Source organism: Hemibagrus wyckioides, linkage group LG03 (assembly GCF_019097595.1).
Source record: "Hemibagrus wyckioides isolate EC202008001 linkage group LG03, SWU_Hwy_1.0, whole genome shotgun sequence".
NCBI lineage: Eukaryota > Metazoa > Chordata > Actinopteri > Siluriformes > Bagridae > Hemibagrus > Hemibagrus wyckioides.
In genome coordinates this window covers 13,101,068-13,126,380 of record NC_080712.1, presented here as the reverse complement: position 1 = coordinate 13,126,380, position 25,313 = coordinate 13,101,068, and the positions used below count along the sequence as shown (strand labels likewise).

The 25,313-nt window shown below is 36.9% G+C and overlaps 1 protein-coding gene across 1 annotated transcript in view; it reads right to left on the bottom strand.

Moving 5' to 3' along the window:
* The window catches only part of dntt (deoxynucleotidyltransferase, terminal), a 122,621-nt gene that overhangs the window by 77,811 nt on the left and 19,497 nt on the right, over positions 1–25,313 (bottom strand). Inside the window, exons 4-7 of the mRNA XM_058380387.1 lie at positions 18,087–18,257; positions 15,999–16,070; positions 15,381–15,504; positions 12,109–12,241 (exon numbers count right to left, since the gene is read on the bottom strand). Of these exons, the coding sequence (XP_058236370.1) occupies positions 12,109–12,241; positions 15,381–15,504; positions 15,999–16,070; positions 18,087–18,257 (500 nt within the window). The remainder of the gene's footprint in view (positions 1–12,108; positions 12,242–15,380; positions 15,505–15,998; positions 16,071–18,086; positions 18,258–25,313) is intronic.

Here is a 25,313-nt window from a genome sequence, read left to right as displayed (position 1 = left end):
GGTATCTCTCCCCACCAGCTAGTAGAGTAACTCAACCAGCTCATTTAGCAGGGTGACAGACCGAGGAAGCTCAGAGGTGATACATGCGCATAGTCACTCATGTTTGCAGAAAGTCAAGCCAGCAAAACAAATGCAAGATTCAAAAGAGAAATTATGAATAGTTTAAAAACAGCTTGATACATTTTCTTTATTAATCAACAAGCCAGACAGCTCATGTAAAAATAAGGGATATGTGATGAGTGTGATGAGAGTTTAAAAAGAGAATTATGCCTTAAAGGACACCGTGCTTCTAAATAAGCTCTAAATAAAATAAAAAGACAGAAACAAAACAGTTGCACTCTGCAACTCAGGGCAACGGATTCATTTATTTACACACTGTGAATTCAGTTTCTGTGAATTCATAAAGAACTTCAAAAGAAATCGGAAATCAAAAATGCATTATGCCTGGGTTAAACCTTTAAACATCAGATTATCTACATGCTTTCTTATTATGCACGGAGCAAATTCGACATAATATTTCAGCTTTTAGTTTGAACGTATTGCACTCTCAATCCGTTGCAGTGTGCAGAGTTTTAAAGGCATTTTAAAGGTTTGCTAGAAATGATACTATTAATGGCGACTCAAATGTCAATCATTAGCAACACCTACTGCACATGGCCTCATTTCCATTTCCATTTACGTTCATGGCATTTGGCAGATGCCCTTATCCAGAGAGACTTACAGAAGTGCTTTAAATACATCCTTATACTGGTTTGCTAGGTCATGGTATTTTCAGAGTATTATCAGCTACTATAATAGTGAGGTATAGTCTATATAGTTAATAAAGTTGTAGTATATAATTTAAGCACTTCATGACAAGCTATGTTTTTAATCATTGCTTGACGATGGTACGCTAGCAAAAGCCTTGATACATGCTGACATTGTACATGGAGAGATAGAGGAACCAGTCGAGCAGTGCTAGAAGATCTGCCTTATGAGACTTTTTTCATGAGATAGTAATTTCAGTGTCACTTATTGAGAAAAGTCATTTTTAAGACACGTACTGCCTGAGAATAAAGACTGCTGTGCTGTATTAATGATGAGTCACAGACGATGTTTATTAGCCCAAACAAAATTCAAGTAAGCCGAAAGTCTGGGTTTTGACCTTCCTCTTTTAAAGAAATCTCACAACTATTTTCAGATTTTCCACCTAATATCTAAAGCCCATGGGCAGCACTGTGAAAATGGAAACATTAAATGTGATACTCATTAGTACCTTAGTGTCTTTGAGATCCTTCTTTGAGATTTTTGTCGTTCAAAGTATTAATACAAGTACATTCAAAGAAATTAAGCAGTTATTTTCGCACCATTAGCCCTATGTTAGTGTAAGATCAATACTAGAATCTGTGTCACACTACAATCCCAAAAATACAATGCTGCCTAAAGAAATGGAATAAGGAAACCAACACACACAAACACTGTCACTTCCTCTGTCATTATCATAATCACACACACCTGGACTCAGTCATGAGCACTTGTGTATATATACTCCCTCAAAACCAGAAATATCCACACTGTGTATGCCTGATGTTATCAAGCTTCACATTCTGTGTTGTTATTCTGGTGTTTGAAGGAAAAAAGCTATTTGTATGCCAGTTTTTAAATAAAGCATTCTAACTTACCATCTGCCGCCTGACAATTGCTTCATATATTCTTACCTTATATTGAAGATGTTACCTGCTTTTCATGAATAATAACTGTTTCTGGAAATTAATACAAAAGTGTTACTACTTCTTTTTAATTGCTTTAGAATCTGACATTCCTCTTACCTCCCAATAACAACATGTCGATATGTGTACTGAGAATGCTAAATTACCCCTAGCTGTCTATGTGTGTGCAGGTTGCCCTGTTATGGACTGTAATCCCACGACACATCCAGTCGTCCCAGTAAAGGCTACAGATTCACAATGACTTTATGATAAACTACTGGTTACTGTAAATGCTTGAACAATACTTTGGAAACTCTACAGTAAAATTGTCAGAGCATTTACAATTCAGAGCAGTCACCAAAGGTATGTGGCCATCACACATATATATGGGCCTTTCTCAGTCTGTTGTTAGAAGCAAACACTTGTCTATAATAGATTTGTACATTGCAGTATTTAGATTTCCCTTCACTAAAACTAAGAAGCCCAAAGCTGCTCCAGCACAATAAAAAAACAGGGTATAAAGACATGATTTGACGAGTTTGGAGTGGAAGAACTCGAGTGACCTGCACAGAGCCCTGACCTCAACCCCACTGAACACCTTTAAAATGAATTTGAATGCTGACTATGACTGAGGTTACCTTGTCTGACATCAGTGCCTGACCTCACTGATGCCCTCGTGGCTGAACGAGCAAAATCCTCACAGCAACATTTCAACATCTTGTGGAAAGCCTTGTCAGATGAGTGGAGCCTGTTATAGGAGCAAAGAGTGGACCAAGTTCATAATAATACCTCTGGTTCTAAATAGGACTGTCGACAAGCACATAGTATGAGTGCAATGGTCAGGTGTTGGCATACGTTTGGCCACACAGTGTACATCTTGTGTTGAGACAGTAGCTTGGGAGCACAATTTTAGTGTTTATATTCATTTGAATAAAATAGCATTAATTTGCCTCTATAAAAGTATTTATTACAGAGAGGCAAGTGACTACATCATAAGGTAAAGATATGAGAATAGTAACTAAAACACTGTTTTCTATAATGCTATTTTTGATACTTAGACACATTTATTAGCTATGAACTAATGTCTAATATATGACCTCCCTTACTTAAGCATTTCCTCTACATTTTATAGTTTTCAGCTTCTGTTGATCTGACAATTAAGGCCTTTCTGTTTACTCAGACCTGCACTAGAACTCTGTGAGTAGTGTATTCAAAGAAACCACTACTGATCACATTGCTGATGTGACTCAAATTTCAGCTTAGATCCACATCTTAAAATCACTTTGCTTCTGATCAGCCGCTTCATAATAAACTAAATGTTGTTTTTCAGGGGTTGGGCTTGGCCTCAGTGAAAGGAATTCTTAATGCTTCAGCATACCAAGACATTTTGGACAATTTCATGATCCCAACTTTGTGGGAATAAAGAATAAATGACCGATCGCTTCGCTAGATAGGACCCTTCGTCCTCAGCTGGGATCGTTTAGAGCTCTTTGAAGCTGCATTTAAACTGCATTTTGGAGGTTCAAACTTGGATGCACCATAGAAGTCCACTATATGGAGAAAACACACACAACATAACATAACATTCTACCTCAGCTGATTGTTGCACATGCAAAATTGCACTACTTTGTACTCTGCACTACTCTGTACACACAGTAACACTCTCACTGTACATCTTCTCTGTACATCTTTGTGTGCACACTGCACTGTCACTTTACTCCCTGTTAAACTGGACACTATATTTTGCCTTATATACACATCTACAATATATTTATATATTTATCTTACATATGCACACTGTACATACTATATTCTTTTGCAACACCATTTCAATGTTGACCATTTTATCTACATATATTCATATACTGTATCTTCTGTACATTATAGAGTCTACACATATATTTATTTATATTGTTGTATTTTTCACATATACTATACATATACTATATCGTACTATATATACTATATTGCCAAAAGTATTCGCTCACCCCTCCAAATAATCAGAATCAGGTGTTCCAATCACTTCCATGGCCACAGGTGTATAAAATCAAGCACCTAGGCATGCAGACTGTTTTTACAAACATTTGTGAAAGAATGGGTCGCTCTCAGGAGCTCAGTGAATTCCAGCGTGGAACTGTGATAGGATGCCACCTGTGCAACAAATCCAGTCGTGAAATTTCCTCGCTCCTAAATATTCCACAGTCAACTGTCAGCTGTATTATAAGAACATGGAAGTGTTTGGGAACGACAGCAACTCAGCCACAAAGTGGTAGGCCACGTAAACTGACGGAGCGGGGTCAGCGAATGCTGAGGCGCATAGTGCGAAGAGGTCGCCAACTTTCTGCAGAGTCAATCGCTACAGACCTCCAAACTTCATGTGGCCTTCAGATTAGCTCAAGAACAGTGCGCAGAGAGCTTCATGGAATGGGTTTCCATGGCCGAGCAGCTGCATCCAAGCCATACATCACCAAGTGCAATGCAAAGCGTCGGATGCAGTGGTGTAAAGCACGCCGCCACTGGACTCTAGAGCAGTGGAGACGCGTTCTCTGGAGTGACGAATCTCCATCTGGCAATCTGATGGACGAGTCTGGGTTTGGCGGTTGCCAGGAGAACGGTACTTGTCTGACTGCATTGTGCCAAGTGTAAAGTTTGGTGGAGGGGGGATTATGGTGTGGGGTTGTTTTTCAGGAGCTGGGCTTGGCCCCTTAGTTCCAGTGAAAGGAACTCTGAATGCTTCAGCATACCAAGACATTTTGGACAATTCCATGCTCCCAACTTTGTGGGAACAGTTTGGAGCTGGCCCCTTCCTCTTCCAACATGACTGTGCACCAGTGACCAAAGCAAGGTCCATAAAGACATGGATGACAGAGTCTGGTGTGGATGAACTTGACTGGCCTGCACAGAGTCCTGACCTCAACCCGATAGAACACCTTTGGGATGAATTAGAGTGGAGACTGAGAGCCAGGCCTTCTCATCCAACATCAGTGTGTGACCTCACAAATGCGCTTCTGGAAGAATGGTCAAAAATTCCCATGAACACACTCCTAAACCTTGTGGACAGCCTTCCCAGAAGAGTTGAAGCTGTTATAGCTGCAAAGGGTGGACCGACATCATATTGAACCCTATGGATTAGGAATGGGATGTCACTTAAGTTCATATGCGAGTCAAGGCAGGTGAGCGAATACTTTTGGCAATATAGTGTATATATACATTTATATTTTTTTTTGTTTTTGTTTTTTATATTTTTATATTTGTTATATATACATACATAGACATATATTTGCATATGCATATCTGACACTTGATTTTCAAGTTCACACATTTTCTTTTTTACTCTTTCCTCTTTTATGTAAGACAGTCGTAAAAAGCATTTCACTACATGTCATACTGTGTATGATTTCCTATGTGACAAATAAAATTTGAATTTGAAAACCCCTGAAATGTTTTCCTCAAAAAACATCATTTCTTTACAAGTGAAGAAAGAAAAACATGAACATCTTGGATGACAAGGGGGTGAGTAAATTAGTTGTAAATTTTTGTTCTGGAATTGATCTTCTCCTTTAAGCAGGCCCAGATTAAGACCACACACACTATATATAAATACACCATATCACCTTTTAACATCAGTAATCAAATCCCTGTGGGTCTTGGTGTTTATAGGGGGGGGAAAAGGCATAAGAGCACCTATTCAGCCGTATATACTGTATTACATTGATTTACACAGACGCTGCACTGTGATATTCACAAAAGGTCTAGGAAGTCATCTCTCCTAGCTGTGCTATGATGTACATGAAAGGTCTGGGAAGTCATCTTTCCATATGTACATAAATAAATGAAATCTCTTGTTCTGCTATTAATATCAAAGTTTTATTTATTTTATTATAGGGGAAAGTGGTTGACAATAGCTCATGCATTAAATGATTAAAACAACAAATTCCTGTCATCATCCACTCAAAATCTAGCACATTGCACTTCATAGTTGTATCGCATAGCTTACACTGTGATTTTATTTACTATATTTCCTCATCCCTCTTGAAAGTACAAGCCACAGACGTGTCTAAATGGTTTATATAAGGGGGACTGACTTACATCAGATGCAGCATATAGGTGTTGATTTCATTGCTGTGAGATGAAACAGCGTGATACAGTGGCATGTGCAGAATGCAGGTGGTCACTGCAGGTGCTGATATGCTGTGAATGCTAAATAGAGTGAAAACACTCAGTAGTATTGTGCTGAGAGCTGTTTCAATACTATTATTTGTTCACTGTTCACGTGGGCAGTTCAAATGTAACTAGGAGCTTTGAGTTTGACACAAACTCAGACATGCTTTAAAGATGCTTCAGAGCATCTGAACATTAGATGCTCTTCTTCCCAGATTTATCAGAGGTTAAATCTTTAATAATTAATATCTATAATCATGACACATTCCAAGGACATGCTGGTCAGGTGGCTCAGTCTCTCAGCCCAGTAGCAGAGTGCAAGCAATACTTTCTATTAAAGGAAAAGGAAAATATTATGCAGAATTCAGTAATCTTGCTTTGTACAGAAGGTAGAACAGCGTCAGTATGTAGATATTACATGTTTATGTGGTTTTTATTTGTATTCACAATTTTTCACTCTATAATTAGGCTACTTGTCAATCATTCAGCAGTGGCACAAATGACAGCCAACCAGGGGCGCGCTCCAAGCTCAATCCCTAGGGCTTCAGCCCACCTAGCCCTTATTACACCCTGGCTCTCCTCTCAAATATTAATGCACATTAGTATAACGGTTTCTAAGATTATGGTTTGAAAAGTTGTGGTGAAGAATGAAGATTTGGATGTATTATATGACCTAATAGAATATCACACTTTCCTGCTTTTTCGGTTTTAGAGTATTTTATCAACTGAGAAATTGAGGAAAAAATATTACATATCTGAGGATCACACACTAACATCTAGGGATCACACATTAGCTGACATGTTGCTGAACCAAACTGAACACACCAAACTCTCACATGCTTTTCTGTTTCTAGGAGATGGCAGGAGAAAAACATATTTAGAGTTGCCAATGCTTGCAGCTGTTGTTGTTTTCCTGTGTAGTTTAGAAAGATACGTACATGTATTGGCAAAGAGGCTCTGCCTAAGGCCTTATAAACACCTTTACAACTGATGTCTTTTAAACTTAGCCACAAATTTAGCAAACTAATTAGATAAGCTCCAGTAGCTAATTTAAAGCAAATTTAGCACTTACAGTATATACTCACTAAGCACTTTATTAGGAACAACTGTACACCTACACATTCATGCAATTATCTAATCAGCTAATTGTGTAGCAGCAGCGCAATGCATAAAATCCTTTAAAATGCATATACGGGCCAGCAGCTTCAGTTAAAGTTCACATCAACCATCAAAATGGGGAAAATGTGATCTCAGTGAATTTGATAGTGACGTGATTGTTGTTTGCAGATTGGATGGTTTCATCTCAAATGGGTTAATCTCCTGGGATTTTCACACACAATACATAATGCTACAATAAAGAAAAAACATCCAGTGAGAATCAGTGCTGTGGATGGAAACGCCTTATAGATGAGAGAGGTCAACTGAGATTGGCCAGATTGGTCCAGGATGTTAGAAAGGCTACAGTAACTCAGATAACCAGAATTGTGGTGAGCAGAAAAGCATCTCAGAATGCACAGCATGTTAGATTCCATTTCAGTCAGTGAAAAACTGAAAGCTGAAGCAGCAGAGGGCACCCAATCTGGACTGTTGAAGACTGGAAGAACGAAGCCTAATCTTTGGCACCAGCAACATGAATCCATGGACCTAAACAGCCTTGTGGCAACAGTCCAGGCTGGTGGAGGTGGTGTAATGATGTGGGGGAATGTTTTCTTGGCACACTTTGGGCTTATTAATAACAGTCATCCATCACTTGAATGCCATAGTCTGTTTGTTGTATTTTTGCTGAACTTTTGCATCCCTTTATGGCAGTGGTTGGCAGTAAGGAAGTAAATGTAATTTGTTACTGTACTCAAGTATCTTTTTCTGTGGGGGCACTAGTGGCTTAGTGGTAGGTTTCTCGCCTAAATCTGGCGTAAAACCTGTGCCAAGCTGTTGTGTGGACCAGTTGGTCCGCTGTGGCAACCCCTCACACACGTAGGGAGCAGCCAAAGGATCAACAACTAAAGTATAAAATTTTTAACTTTCTCCACTACATTATGCCACATCTTAAAAAATAACACACAGCACAGCAAGCAAACTGAGGAACAGCGTGCACATTATTTTTGACCTACATAGCTTTTTTTGGTTTCACTAAACATGGTGAGTGCAAATGGTACAGTACAGTAAAATTCACAGCCTGAAATATTGTAGCCTACGATGGAAGAAAACCCTGACCCCATCTCACCACCTGCACACCCATGACCTTACATGCAGGATTTGTTTCACAGAAGAAAAACTTTCATATTCAGATACCTGCTCTGCCTCACTAACATATAGTTTCTTCTAGCAAGAATTCTCTATCATATTTGCGAAAACGTAGAGGTGAGCACGTCCTGTGATAATCATAATGGCGATTTTCTTTAATACGAAATCAAATGTAAATCTATCACTATCTTAATTATGTCGTGCATGTTAAGTAAGCTAACGTAATCAGAAACTCATTGGATTGAATAACCCAATAGGTCAACTTTTATATTGACTGCACTGAATTTGAACTTTTTTTCTTCTGAATCTGTAAAGCAGCAAGTTTCTGCTAAAGTGAATCTGCTTGGATCCTTGCTAGTCATTTGTTTAAAACTGATTACACACTTTAGTTATTCTGTATGAGTTACCAAGTCAGACTGTCCCGCTACATATTTTCTTCTGCCGTAATGCATATGATCTTCATATAAGGGTCCTTTTTCTTGTGTAGTGTCCATGCACAAATACCTGTGCCCTTTAAACACTGACACACACACACACACATACACACACACACACACAAACAACCAAACAAATGTGTCATCTCAACATCTGCATGGTGTTTTATCAGGTTTTAATTTGTTACGGTCTTAAGTATAACATAAATCTTAACAGGAAAACCTAACTGTTCTTGAATACTGCTATTTTACAGCCCCATGTTCCCCTTGCACGCTGTGACTGCTCAGAATAATGTTAACTGACATATGTATCATGTTCATTTGACCTTGTAGTAACAGGCATGTGTGAGTTGAGTCTACTCTAGACAGATTCTACTCACATAAAATGACAACAAAAAAATGACAACATTAGAGCTAGGATAAATGTAGTACTTTTTTACTTAAGTAAATTTGTACAAACAAAAGTACTTTTGTTTTTTAACTCAAGTAGAAATTCAAACTGAGGACTTCTAATTTACTGGAGACATGAAATTTTAACTAAAGTATCTCTATTTTCACTCAAGTATGGAGGAGACGTACTTTGCCCACCACTGCTTTATGGCCACGGTTTAGCATTTTGGCTACATCCAGCATAATAATGCACCATGTCACAAAAGTCATCTCAGACTGGTTTCATGAACATGAAATGACTTCAGTGTTTTTCCCAGTCACCAGATCTGAATCCAATAGGACACCTTTGGGATGTGGTAGAACAGGAGATTCCTAGCATGAAAGTGCATCTGAAAAAATCTGCAGGAATTGCTTGATGCAATCATTTCAACATGGACCAGAATCTCAAAGTGTTTTTCAAAATCTTGTCAAGTCCATGCCATGAAGAATTGAGGCTGTTCTGGGAGCAAAGGGAGGTATTAATATAGTGTTCCTAACAAAGTGCTCAGTGAAGGTATGTCAGATTTGGTCTCAATCAGTTTCTAATTCATAAGCATATACATAAATGTGTATCAGGCGTTTTTAGTTATCTACTTATTTATTACTTCTATTCTCATCCACAGGATCCAATCAGGAACACACTAGGTTCAATCCAGAGTTCAGAAGAAAAAAAAAACATAAGTACCAGGTTGATATATTCTGACTCATGCTGACTGGCCAGAAATAGGCTGGGTGTCTGTGCCCCTCATACACCTCTCAATTTTCTTTTTCACCTACCCACTCCACTCTGATATTTTCGAATATCAGGACTGACCATGCCCTTACGTATATTCTGCCATGTAACAAAAGTAAAAAAGAAAAGAAGAAATTCTTTGATTTTGTATGTAAACACTGTCATCAATATCATCTGTGCTTGAAATCCTTGCTTTACTGAATCGTAATCTTTACTGCATTTTTTTTTTATTTAAAGGTCCTCTCCAAGTATTTGCAAATTATTTGGTGTTCGTTAGCTGAAAGGATCAGCTACCTCAGAAGATTGCAGTGGAGTGGCATTGCTTTACTCAACCCTTTGAATGAATGGATGCTGCCGTTCCATTCAGTCAGTGGGAATGCAAAATGAATTATCAGACATTTATCACCTCAGGTCTGTTATAAGATTAGTCAGGACACTGTCGGGTTTCTGTGTGACTGTTCATTAGGGATAAATAGTAACTTAGCTTTAAACTTTAGAATTTTTTTCCTATGTTTTCCGTAAAGCAGCTTTGGGAAAATGTCCATTTTCAAAAGCGCTATAAAAATAAAGTGAATTGAATTGAATTGTGTTTAGTTGCTGGTGACCAGGGCAGTGGGAAAGAGGAGGGGTGTGAGCCCTCTGCTGGGCAAGCAAACAATTCACACCACTCCACAATAACACTAGTAAAGAGATTTATTTCAGAAAAGAAAAGAAAATACGAATAAACTTCAGCTTTTTTAATAGTAAAACACTATATACACTATACACTATATACAACTGCCACAATAATATAATAACATTTATAAGTCCTGTGACTCTCCTCTTATATTATATGAGACATAAATCAAACACCAGTGTGAACATGTTTACCCCACAACTGAGTTAATCATGCACCTAAAAAAATAAATTACTAGCTACTGGCATCCTCCCCATTGAACTACAGAAGGTTATCAAAGTTATCATTGTTAGCCTGCTCTTGTGAAATGTTTTTTTTTTTTTTCCCAGTACTTAAAGTTCATACTAAGTCATTGTACTTCATAGAAAACAGCCATCACCAGCCATTCAGAGAAAGATGGGGGGAAAAAAGCAGATCAATTTTTCTTTCATGGGTATATTAAAAAGCACAAAGAAGATGGGAGAAGCTTTAACTGTGTGTCAAGGTAGCCTTTCTCCATAATGTATGAAAAAAAACCCTGCCATATTTTCTCTAGTTTTGATTTTGTAATATTTCATACTTAAGTAGTTCTCTCTCTACTCCTGAATCATTTCTCAGAAAAATATCTTTACTTTTTCTTCAAGCAAAAGCCTTCTGAAATCCACCTAAGACAAATGATCTCCAATAAAGGTAGATTTAATCTAATCCAACTGAGTGTGAGCTGAAATCTGTTCAAATAGACTATGTATAACGTAAAAAAAAATCAGAGGATAGAAAATACAGACTGACAAAACCTTTTTTTTTCCTTTTGCAATATGATGCTGGAACAAGATAATAAAAAATACAGTTTCTACTAATAAATAACATATGCATAAGAGGAATATATAGATTTAAATAAGCACCGAATAATAGTCTAATATGGTATTCTGTGAATATATTAAGGCTGATTGTCATGATCATGATAGGGAAAGGATCGTGGTCATGATAAATGACACCAATCATGCAATCACTGCAAATTCCACAATTTTACAAAATGAATTCCACCCACATGAATTGGCTGCAAGCCTATAAAGTACTTGATACAGCACATCATAATTTTTGTATAATGAACTAGAAATAACCTAATATTTTGTTCCAACAGTGAAAGAAAGCATGAAGCTTAGACTGGAGTGAAAACACAGACGTGAAGCAGGCATGAATTATTCATTTCTTTTGTTACTTCGTGTGCTGCCAAAATCATGTGAATAACTTAATGTGACACCAAGATCCAAATCTAAGGTCATGAAATAGTAATGCGTGTGGACAAAGTACATTTGTCATGCTTTCATTATGCTATTTTAGGTTTTAAAATGATAACATTCATAATGTCATATATTATTAATGTACTAATGTCATATATGTTAGAATGTCATATATGTGTATCCCCATTCTGAGAATACTGACAACTAATCTGTCAACAAAAAAAAAAATCACATAGCTTTTGAACAGCATATGAAATTGCATACGTGCAATTTAGCCGGCATCTGGTTCGGTTTGTTCGTATGACAGAAATGCTCTATATGCCAATGCAAATTTCTTGCAAAGGTTCAATTGTTAAGGCGGAAATTTGTATTCATATGCTGAGGTTCCACTGTTAAAAAAAATGCTAAATTATTTCTTGTTTGTCCTGAATTCTTTCTTCCAGCACATAGTAAAAGTCCAGTACAGACGATGCAACTGTCTATGTAAATTATGTAAAATAAAGTGACATGCTGTTTAACTTACCTGCGGAAGCCTCCAGTCAGAGTGATAGTGACATCCGGATTGACACAGCTCACAACCTCCTCTATAATCTGACCCACCGCCTCGGCCTCAGCTTTGCTTACTGGCTTTGAGATGTCTTCATAATACTGGAATCCTGGCAACAAAGAAGGAATTAAGCAATTAAGTAAAAAACAGTACTTGTTAACTCTGCAATTAAATCAGCAGCCATCTCAAAACAGCGGGTGGCACGTCTTATGTGTTTTCTCTTCAACAATGAAGGTCTAAGGGAAAACGAATTATTTACTGAACAGGAAAAAAAAATAAGAGCTCTCACGGGAGTGTCACTTGCAACATATTGTATATAGAGCATGAATATCAAACTGTGGAAAATAATTTCGATGAGCAGAACTTTAAGGGGTGTACGCGATTGTCTACACGTGACTTCATTTCCTTTAGAGATTGATATAACCCTAATTGAGCTGTTTAACTCCTCCAAATCTGAAGCACTTAGCAAAGGCAATTATCTTAATTATGTATCTCCTATTAGCACTACAATCATTGTCAAGCCTGCATATGGCAGCATCACAGACAAAAGTTGAATCTATTGTAGTTTATGGGTGAGGCCCAGTCATTTTCATTTCCTCCAGCTGGTAGTTAAGTGCTTTTATTTTTTTTTTTCTGTGGCTGAAAATGTCTCAGTGCTGTTAACCTCTATTACAGCCAAGAACAGTTAATCCCAGCTATCATCTGTACCCACTTATGCCTCCTCTCATGCACTCTCTCTATATACCCGCCCTGTAGTGCTAAATCCTCTCTACACATAACAAGCAGCAGCTTCGCCATACCCTGCATTCATTTTAAAGCAAGACAAATGTTTAAGTTAATTTAAGTTGAAATGCCATTAAATTTGTTTGTTGTTTTTTTTCATCAGTATAAAGTTCTTTATTAATATGATACACTGTGGTCTGTTCATTTGTCACTCAAAATCTAGTGAATGTCACATTAGCTTGAATTATTATTGACATTCAGTATATCATGCTGGAGCTATAAAGCTGTACTGCTATGACTTTAACTACAGGTGTCTCATCATATGTGACTGGAGTGAATTTCATTTACATCTGAATTCCTGCACACTTACACAGCCTAAAAACGAGATGGAGAAATTCTGATCTATTCAAGCAAACTGCCAATATATTGTGCTGTGTAGCACACCTGAGGCACGCCGTATATTTCCCAGAAAGTTCCTCAACTCAATCTGCATAATTGTTTAGGAACAAGCTTGTTTATAGGCCAGCAGGTTGCAAATGAGTGTCTGTATGTGTGTCTGTGTGTGTGGGTGGGTGGGTGTGTGTTAAAAAAAAAAAAACTACCCCAGATGCCTATTAAAAATCAGTTGTGTAGTGGCAGTAAAAACCTGAGCCTCATTAAACTTTCACCTCACAACAGATTTTCATAACAATCAGCAATTAACAACACAACCCTCCATTAGAAATCCAAATTAGAATGCAGTGTTGAAACGTACCACCTGTTTGTAACAGGTCAGGCAATTTAACACTTTTATAACTGCAATAACACGATCAGATCATAACTCTGAAAAGCATCATAACAGAAGTAAGCCTGGCCTTTGGGCAGCTGGCCTTTTTAAGCTGCCTGACTGATGACGGAGTGTTCTCATTGTTTCTGCGGGAGAGCTGCAAAGCCTTGGCATTTTGCTCCTCTCTCTCTATCTCATCTACCCACAGCCATCTGTATCTGTGAGAACCCCATGTGGTGCCAGGTCTGTGTGTGGAACATGTCTATAGTCAGCCAATGGCCTGTCAATGAAGCTTCTTAATACAGGGCACTGTAAACATCTCTCCAAGAGAAGAGTGAAATGTCTCAGAGAAGGAAAGAAAAAAAAGGCATATACCGCTGCAGATGAGAGCTGCAAAAGAAATTAAATCACACAGTACAGCTTTGGGCAACTTAACGAAGCAGGAACGAACACAACAGCCTGCGGAGAATCAGAGAGACATGGCAGAGGCAGTATTAACACAGTGACAGCCAAATGATGAATGGCACTTTGATGGAAACATTCATCACTCATCTGACACGGTTTCAAGATTTACTTTTGCTAGAGTAATCTGGCATCATTTCAGAATTGCTAGAGCTACAAATAATAGGTAAACAGTGCAAAACTTGCAGGATATTGCCTCATTCATGGATAAGTGAAGCTATGTAATAGATGTTTTGATTAGACCTTATGTAAGAACTTGTACCTGAAGTGCCTGAACCTTCTTTTAGTTATTTAAAATCCACATTAATGTCACAAATTTCCTCTCTTACCATACGTCTCAGCGCAATAAACATTGCTTAAGCTTGTTCACAATTCGTTATTTTGATTTTGGTCCTGTCATTTCATTGGTCTTGTACTCATTGTGTTCACCCGTTAACATTTGATTTGTTTGTCTATGTATTGTCTATGCAAACATGTCTATGCAAACACTGATCACCTGCACTCTTATTAATTTTATATATTTAGTTGTTTTCCCAATCACAAGGCAGCTACTAAGCCATAACACGTGAAGCCACTGCATCATTTTGTAACACTAACAGTGTTACTGCTATACACTCAAGACATGTGTTTGACATCAAAATATATTTTGGAAGGAAAGTGTACATGATTTCACAGACACTCATAAACAGACCAATTCTACCCAGAAAGCAGGGTCATTTATTTTCTCTTGACCCCAATGGCTATGGCATTTTTCCCATTCAATCTCCAATCTCTAAACAATTTCCTGATGGCTTTGACCACTGTGCCCCTTGGCAGTCCAAGTATTACATAAAATAAGATCTAAAAATGATTCTGAAAGTATGACAGGCGAGTATAGGTAGAAAGCAAGAGTATGTCAACACCTTTATAAGTATATCAAAGGTTTTTAAATGGAAAAAAGGTGAATACATCTTTACTTCAAAATATATCTTTGAAATCGTAGAATAATATGCATCCGAAAGAAATAGGAAACAAATAAATTCAACAGAAATATCTCCAGAAGTGATATCCAAGCATTTAATATTTGACCATTTGTTTTACAAATGAATAATGGGAATAATGGGAAGTGGTAGCTTAGTGGTTATGTTGTTGGACTCCTAACGGGATGGTTGTGTGTTCAAATCCCAGGTTCACAAAGCTTCCACTGCTGGGCCCTTGAGCAAGGCCCTTAACCCTCAATTACTCAGATGTATAAAAATAAGATAAAATGTAAGTCACTGTGGATAAGGGTGTCTGTCAAATGCTGTAAATGTGCTACCTGCTTGTTGCATCCTGTTTAAGTGAATGCTGGAGTCAGAGACGATCTGCTCCAGGCTACGCAGGCCTTGGCGATACCACTTCTCTGCTGTCTTGGGTCCAACCCCGAACACACTGGTAAAAATCTTTTATAAAAACATATATAACTATTCATGCAATTCCAAGCAATGAATGACATTGCTCTAACTTTATAAGAATGTTGTTGCTTGACTAACATCAACTGTATAGGGGCTGTACAGCTTCAGTGCTTTATTACCTGATGGTGTCAGGGTTTTTTTGCACTCACACACAAAGATATTTGACATACAGATCAATTTCATTAAAAATGTATTATCCATAGAGATTACTGTAGCATGCAGTAGAGTTTCTGATTAACCAAATCATGGCAAGAAATCATGTAAAAGCTAGCTGTGAGAGCATGGAGTGCCATGAAAATCAATCCTTGTCTTTCTTATTTCATAGCTAATAAGAAGCTGAAAATCTTCAGCATCATCTTCTGTTACTGTGTACTGTAGCATGCTCAACTGTCTCAATCTCTTGCCCCCTTCAAAAACGCCAATAGGTTCTTTTTTCTTTTGCTCTCCAAAGAAAATATTACCTTCGCTTCTCAGTAGCTTACCTTCAGAGTTTGGTATCTCTCATCTGTTAATACTTCTTCAACTTTGGAGGACGATCCACACTCAAAGACATCCTGCGATAGAAAATGTGGAATACAAAAGGAAATCTTGCCTACAAGAATCTAAAATAAAAAATGTGTATGTACTTTTGCATTTTTCATGTATTGTAAAAGGAGCACCACTGGCAGAATGTGAATTGTTCCTTCTGAATGCGTACAAAACAATTTTCATACATACAGTGGGCTCAATTTATGTCCCAATTCTGAGAGCACTAGTGAAAATGCTTCTATTTTCCATTCTTTTCTAATATAATGCTTATTATTATTATTATAACTTGCATTACTGACTACAATTTCAGTGAAAAGTAGAATCTTTGAAAGGTTTACATGCATTTCAGAGTTTTCGCTCTAATGACAGTATGCACTCCAGCTGGCACTCCACAAATTTGTGTGAAACCATACGATTTTAGATCAAATCCATCTTAAGGTCGTCTGAACACATGCATCGGTAGAAGACATTAGGCATGTGGAAAATCTGACCTTTTGTACAAAGCAATTAACCATCACAATTATTATAAGATTCTTCACTATTTCTGGGTCACTAGTTTTTAAATATAAGCTACTGTGTGATATTGTTTCAATAATTCTGATTGAGCATTTAATTTTTTTGTTTACTTTTCACATTTCTTACTAGAATAAAATTCCTATATTTTCATTGTGGACTCAGACTTTAGGACCCCACTGTTCCTGTAATATGTAAACATCTACACACAGGATACAAACATACATACATTTCCTGACCTTGTGTCAGATCGATTTGGGCTTGTTCCCGTATAAGTTTAAACCATTTCCATATTACTGCTTTTGAAGAAATTGCATGAATTCCTAAGCATTAGCTAAGTATTAATGGGTATCTGAGGTTCAGCAGTTCTGCAGAGTCAGGAGCTTAGAAAATGCTGTTTTGCTGACCCCTGATCTGATCAGTGAATTGATCTTTTTTTCTTTCTTTTTTTTTTCCGTCTAGCTGGAAGCCCTAAACCTGAGCAGGAGAGAATCAATACAGACAAAAAGCTAGTCAGGAATGGAGAGAGTGCTCAAGATATACTATGACATGTTTGTTAGGTTATTGATATTCATATCGATCCGATAGTGTTTATACTGCTAAGATCAACTGAAAAAAAACGATATAGCACCCACATTTCATATAGGGATTTCTATATTTGCGGATTAGGAGTAAAACATTTGACCTAGCCAATTGTGTTTTGAACTATACAAGCATTTCATTTTAATATCTTAAACTGAAATGTAAGTTTCATGTATAATTTTTCCAATTCATAAAAAAAAAAAAAAACAGTACCAGTCTTAAATCACGAGAAATGTATAAGCCCTGTATATTGAAATGAGTAATAATCAAGTCTTTTCTGCTTCTTTTTCATGATTGGTATGTTGGTCACAGCATTAATGTGTCTTGACATTAAGATGATAAGGCAAAATCGTTATTATTTTCTAAAGCAGTGCTTCTCAAAGTGGCGCACAGAGACCCCCAGGGGACCTGGTTGTTCAGCTAAGAGTCTGTGATTTTATTCTTATTTTAATGACAAGATAATGGTAGAAATCACAGTTAGTCTCAAATACTACCAATTATTGTTGTCATAGTTATTATTTGGGTAATTAAATTATTAAAGCATTAGCGCCGAGTTAATTTCAAATTATACCAGTCCCTCAAGTGTGTAGGTTTTCTTTCCTAATCTAATGCCTAATAAGCTAAGCAAAGTTTTTTTTGTACATAATAATAATAATAATACATTTATTAGTGAAATTTTAATCAAATTAGATGTGTTGATAATGTGAAAAAATAATCATTAATAAAAACTATTTTTGAATCAATTTAAGACAATGTAAGTATTTTATTTGAAAACATGAAAAAATGAATAAGAGGAATTAGAAAATATTAAGAATATGTGAAAAGTAATTAAATTCATACAATTATTCTGCACTGTGATCATAAGGGTCTTGGTGATTTGTTTATTTTTTTAAGAGTCTGAATTTCCAGGTTACTGGAAAACACTACAAAGACCTGCAATCCCCCACCTGTATAACAGCCATGGTTTCCGGTCCCAGGCAGGGAAGTCCCTCAATTTCGTCAATGCTGCGTATTGGCATAGGAAGACTCTTCAGCACAGATGCAGCTCTCTTGAAGCCCAGACACGGCCCTTTACTCTCAATGAACTCATAATTCTCTGCCAGAACTTCCAGAGCATCCTATAGCGGGACATAAGAAATATTAATGATCTATTAAAAGCCTCTGTTTTTGCACTGAGCCTGAATCTGGTTGGTCACCAGGTATTGATTAATTTTCTCTAACAGGACATCTCCGGCTGTCTGGAATTTGATTTATGAATTTATATAAATACATCTTATAATTTTCTAATCCATTATCATTATAATTCATAATCATTTCTATGGTAATAACTCATTCACAGGGACTTGTACGGCAGACGCTCCACATAATCTATGTGAAAAATAAAATGGATTTTAAGAAGTTATTTAACCAATAACAATAACCAATTCTGTATGAAAAGGACTGTCATTTCCTTACAGGATGTCAATATTTTTTTCTATTAAAAGAAAATCTCTGTGCTTTCCATAATCTCTGTAATGTGACAAGCCGAGATGTTTACAGCTGTTATACAGACTTAAACAACATTATATGTAGCTATAAAATGTTAAAATGTATGACGTCTGGTTCATTTACCAAGAAAATGAAATGAAATTAAAAAAAAATTTAGAATTAGCAAATGGTATAAGAATAAAACCCTTCAGGATGTGCTTTATTGGAAAACAATCAGTTTCTTTTGGAAAAAGTAAATCAATAAAATTTTACAATAAAAATACATGAATAATCGTGCACTAATGATATACTTACATAAGAACTAATGATGAGTTAAGGCATGTACTAATCACAATCTAAATAAGAGTTAACCTTAACCAGGTGAATTTATGTGTGAATAATTACCACCTTAACTACATGTTAGTGCAGGTTAGTAAATGTTTTAAATTAATACGTTAAACAAACATCGGAAAATAATCTTATAGCACACTGGTTTCAAATGTTAATAGATAATAGCATCTGCTGAATGGATAAAATGTTATTGTATTAATTTCACCCTTGTGGGTAAATGAGCAGAGCCGCAGGCCAGAGCCACACAGACCACTAGCTCTAGCACTACAGCTCTAGGTTGTTGAATGACGCAAAATGGAATGAAATGAGATTAAGTTATTCGAGATGAAATTATTGGTGTTTATTATTAGTGTGTCTCTCTGCGTTCAATAAGAAGAATCAAAGTAAATGATGAATGTAATTCAACACCACCCAGTGTTGTTTGTGTATGCAGCTGCATATGGCAAATTATATACACAATTTGAAATGATGCGCCTTTCATTTTCCTAGGTTTGATTTAGTTTTTCCGCCCACATAATAACGCATTAACAAATATGTACTAGCGTGTAGTTAAGGTGGTCGTTAATCACGCATGAATTAATTTTAGCGAGGGTTAGCTCTTCATTAGTTCCTAATTAGTACATGCCTTTACTCATTATTAATTCAAATTTAATTATTAGTGTGTAATTATTATTGTATTGTTATTGTAAAGTGTTGCCATTAAATCCGCTTCACACTGCACTGTAACACATCACCTCATCAATGCCTTGCTATAGTCTTAATCTCAGGCTATTGTTTTCCATTTTTCCAGCCTCCTGTAAAGTACTTAATGAATATAGAAGTATGCAAAAAGGAAATAATGTGTGAATAATAAGATAAACAATACAAAGGAGGGATGAAAGAGCAGAGAGAGATGTGAGCACTGATCTGTGGGTACAGACAGACAGGGATCAAAGAACAGACTGGGTCAGACTCATTTCATCTCCCTGTCTACCCTTCCTAACTCTCTCTCTCTCTCTCTTTCTCTCTCTCTCTCTCTCTTTCCCTCAATCCACTCATCTTCTGGATGACCGCACAGTGACATGTGGCTTTGTGAGTACTGGAGAGGAACCTGTCATTTTCCACTTGTTCATAAGATTTCTCCCTAAGGGGACTGCAAACGCACACTACCACTAAAAACACACACATGCATCCTCAGACACACACACTCCCATTTTCTTACGCAAATCTGGGTTCAGGTTTAGGGTTAGTTTAGGGTTGCTCAGAATTTTGCATTATGCCCTGTTTGGAATGTGCTGTTATTAGAAAATGATCTGCTTTTGGGTGAGATCCGCTGTGAGTTCAAACCTGGAAAAATACACTGAAACACCTTGACACTTCACTCTGCACTCGACAAGCAATGACACTGATTACACAGAAAGATGCAAGGCAGGTGACAGGGAGGTGACTGGGAAGTGACGTCGAGGTGACAAGGATGTTGCCGGCAGCGTGATTCACTTCTTTTTTTTTTTTTTTGCTCAGAAATAAAACATGGTAGCCTAATTAGATTTCCAGTAAGACAGCAATGTGTTTGGATTATTTGGAAGTAGCTCGCTGTGTACTGATAGGAAGAAGCTGCTGACAGCAAGTGACAGGACGGCTGTGAATTGAAATGACATAAGCAGTGAGTTTGTAAGATCGGACGGTGTGAGTGAGTGGCAGAAGGGCTTAGGGATTATGCTTTTCCTACACTTTCAGCTCAGACTTCAGTTCGGGGTGTCCTATAATGCTGTGTGATAGATCAAGGATGTCAAACTCCGGTTTTGGAGGGCCAAACACATTTAGAACTGCCAAGCTGTTAAATCATTTATGACATCTCAGAGTGTCAGAAACGTCTCTACTCGATGCTCTAAGATTTGTGTAAGCAGACGTATGAGTGACTGATGGAAATGCTTACTAGTAACCATAAAATGTAAATGAGAGACAAGTTGACATTGAGGTACAGCCTTCAGACACACACCAAGGATAAGGAGCTTGCAACTGGGTTCTCTTGTTAACCTGGACCGTTTTTAAATATATCACTAGTTAAATATAGATCAAATGTATTATGTACGGATTTAATCGTTTTATAATCAATCAGTCAAACATGACAGAACTTGGAATAGATAATAAATGCTATAATATATGCTATAGCTGTATTTGTTCATTGTTCCAAATATTTGGATCGGTGTCTGTATTTGGATTTATCCTTAAAGTGGGCTTGACACAAACTGACAGGGTTTTCTGTCTTTCTTCCTCTCTGTCTTTCTTATTTTCTTCCATCCTTTCTTTCTTTTTTTTCTTTCTTGCATTTGTCCTTTCATCCTTTCTTTCTTCCTTTCTTGCTTTTGTCCTTCCATTCTTTCTTTCTTCCTTTTGTTCTTCCATCATTTCTTTCTTTTTCTCTTTCTTTCTTTCTTTCTTTCTTTCTTTCTTTCTTTCTTCATTTTTTGCTTTTGTCCTTCCTTCCAATCTTTCTTTCTTTCTTTCTTTCTTTCTTTCTTTCTTTCTTTCTTTCTTTCTTTCTTTCTTTCTTTCTTTCTTTCTTTCTTCATTATTTGCTTTTGTCCTTCCTTCCATTATTTCTTCCTTTCATGCTTTTGTCCTTCCATCATTTTTTTCTTTCCTTCTTTCTTTCTTCATTATTTGCTTAAAATAAAAGGAATTTGCTTTTCCTTCCATCCTTTCTTTATTCCTTTTCCTGCTTTTTTCTTTCCCTTCCTCCCTCCCTTCCTTCCATCTCTGTTCAATTCCCCACCAATATACCACTAGAAACAACAGAAAACAGAGGGGGAAGCCAAAAACAGAGGTCAGAATGTCATCTCAGTTTGCAGGCTCTGTGATTTCTGCCTGTGACAGTTCCTCAAACTCAGCAACATCATTTCAGTTCATTATTGATCTCAACTACTTCTTTTTTTCGTTATTCTCTGTCGAATATAGTTAGTGTTTTCTCCGAAGACTCTCCAGATAAAACATTTATAAATGACAGTAAATGATTCATTTAGGGAAACAGTGTCATTTATATACGAAAAGAGATTTTCCGTTCATTACTATTTATACATTATACATATACTTCACTTCATTTGCATTGACCCTCATTTAGAAAGCATTTTACCCATACGCCCAACTGTCTTTAAGACAGTGAAAAATGCATACATTCAATCTATTGTGTCTGCTGGTAGTAAAAGATGAAGGCACTGCAGTAATCAAACAATGTGTTTCCTTTAAGATGTGTATATTTATGCTGAAATGATTGTCTGTCATGTTTTGTGCCTTACTCTCATTGTAAAGTGGTTTAAATCAAATCTGAAACCATCATGGAAGATGGGCTGACAAGTATCAGCTGTTTTTTAACAAGTGAAGATAGCAGAAGATGGATTTTTCATGTTATAAGCTGTGGGATCAAGTATTTCATTCTGCTAGAGTAGCCTCTAATGAACATATCTAATGCAGACAGAATTTACAGTGAAAGGGCAAAGAAGGACACAAGCCATACTCACTCAATAGGCATGTCTTAGATACACACACACACACACACACACATCATAGATTCTCTTTTTTGAGGATAAACAGTCATCTTCAAACACAGTCTGTCTTACACACACACACAGACACACATATGCTTGTCCCCCCTGTGGCGGTTAATGAGTGTATGAGCCTGATAATGGTGAGGATAAGAGAGGGAAGGCCCGCTGTGCTGGGAACCACAGGGGTCTGTAGAGACATGACTAAGTGGATACCAGCTTAGGGCTGATTATACTCCTACAAGCACATATCTAAAAGTACGTCAGAGCATCATGCATGGACACTTGCATAAGCTGTAGTGTTCATAATTTTCCGTAATGTCAGAGTGTCCGCTAAGAGGAAATGTCGCAGGAACCACCTGGATGTACAGCCAATATTCACTCACTGAGCACTTTATTAGGAACACCTGTACACCTACTCATTCATGTAATTATCTAATTAGGCAGTCATACGGCAGCAGCACAATGTATGCAAGCATGCAGATTCCATTTAAGAGCTTTGGTTAATGTTTACATCAACCATCAAAATGGAGGAAAAAATGGGATCTCAGTGACGTTAACCGTGGCGTAGTTGTTGACACCAGACAGGCTGGTGTGAATATTTCAGATACTGCTGATCTCCTGGTATTATCACACACAATAGTATCTAAAATTTACAAAGAATTGTGTGAAAAACAAGAAACATCAAGAGAGAAATAGTTCTGTTGGTGGAAATGCCTTGTTGATAAGACTGGTCAAATGAACATGGGCTGAATGGTAAAAGCCAACAGAAAGGACACAGTATCTCAAATAATCACTCTTTACAACTGTGGTGAGCAGAAAAGTATCTCAGCATACACAAAACATCAAACCTTAAGGCAGCAGAAGACCACACTGGATTCCAATCCAGGCAGCCAAGTCTGAATCTAAGGCTATTGTGGGCACAGAGTCACCGAAACTGGACTAGTAAAAGATCTGGTAAATTTTCTGCAACTTCTTCATCTTAAATGAGTCTATGATCAGTCATAGAAATATTCGAACCAGCCTGTCTGGCACTAACAAGCATTCCACAGTCAAAATCACTGAGATGACATTTTGTTACCCAATCGGATGGCTGATGTGAACATTACCCAAATACATGTTGGCATGTAGCTGTATGAATTTATACTTTGCTGCTGCTACCACACAATTAGCTGAATAAATAACTTGTATGAATGAGCAGTTATACAGGTGTTCCTTAAAAAAGTGCATGTTTAGTGTAAACAGCAGCTTCTGCATTTCAGTGTACGGATAATAAACAGAAGACAATATTCACATAACTTTATAAGGAAAAAGAATTAAAGTGTGCAATCCTACAGAAATAAACTGGCTGTTATAAAGAGCCACAGCCGTTATGAAGCCTAACATTTTATATTTGCTTATTACACAATATCATGGCTGTGGTTTTTCTGTAGGATATAATAATGTGATTGTTTTGCCATTTGTGAAGTAAACATGAAACCTAGGAGAAAAACTGATCTACCAGCTTGAGCTGTAATTTATACTAGTTGTTTACTACGATCGCGTTTTATCATAGGGGAGAAATTTTATTAAAGACAGCATCCTGAGGAACGATCAGTAAACATATCTGGAAGGAAGTGAGATTTTTACTATGTGCTTTTCAGCTGCTGCTTTCACAAAATGTTAACACTTAGAAAGAGTGTAGGCAGCACAAGCATGTCTATAGATGCACTGGAAGTGATGAGGGAAATTTTATTGTTTACAATTGAGAGGTTTCTACATATGTTCCTCAGGGTTCTTCAGTTTCCTCCCTCTGGCCCAGCATTCCTGGGATAGAATCTATACCAGGATAATAACACTATGATCAGGATAAGCAGCTACTGAAAGTGAGTGAGTGAATATTTATGCACATATATGCAAACCTTGGTGTTTTTACATGAATTTAACTAGAATTTATAACATACACAATTCAAAGTGCCCTAGAGTACTATTTTGATTTTTATGGCAAAGTAAAGAAGGTTTTCAATGAAAAGTTCTTAATTACAATATAGGTACAGCAACACGATCTTCAACATTCTAATCTCATTTTTATACAACTGAGCAATTGAGGGTTAATGGCCTTGCCCAAGCCTAGCTTACTGGAACTCACAACCTTATATACTATCTGGGTTTTTAATGAAATTGAAACTCTTAATTCAAGTAATCAACATACATATAACTATAATATTTGTTTTTGTTGTGGTTGTGTGATTACTATCTATTACTACCTATCACTTTATGAGTGTGTCCATGTCCTTGGATCAAGATGTTACATCGTGACACATTTGTGTATTGACCTTATCAGACCCTGCTGCTGTCGTGCTGCTGCCGTGCTGCTAAACCAATCGCTTTTCTGCAGAGGAGGGGCCAAAACAAGAGAGTGTGTGTGTGTGACAGAGAGAGAGAGAGAGACAGAGAGAGAGAGAGATGCACTGAGGTGAATTAGAAATTGTTAAGTGCGTTGTTGTGTACAGTGTTTTGCTTTAATTGATTCTTTTCTTTAGTTGCCATAGTAAGTGTGAGTGTAGCTTGTACATTTTATAACCTGTGTAAAATATAGTGTCATAGTATGTATTAATTGTATAAATTAATACCTTATTAATTAATTGTGTAAATTAATGCTTTATTATCTTTATTTTGGAGCCTTGATCAAATGTTATTTGTAATATTTTTTAATATTTATATATTATAATATATTGTAATAATTCTGTGAAGTTTAGGTAAACTTTAGGTAATCCTATGTAACTGATGACGTAGACACGCATTTGTTAACAAGGTTTCAGTGATAGTTTACAAATCTTTCTGGTAACCTGTATT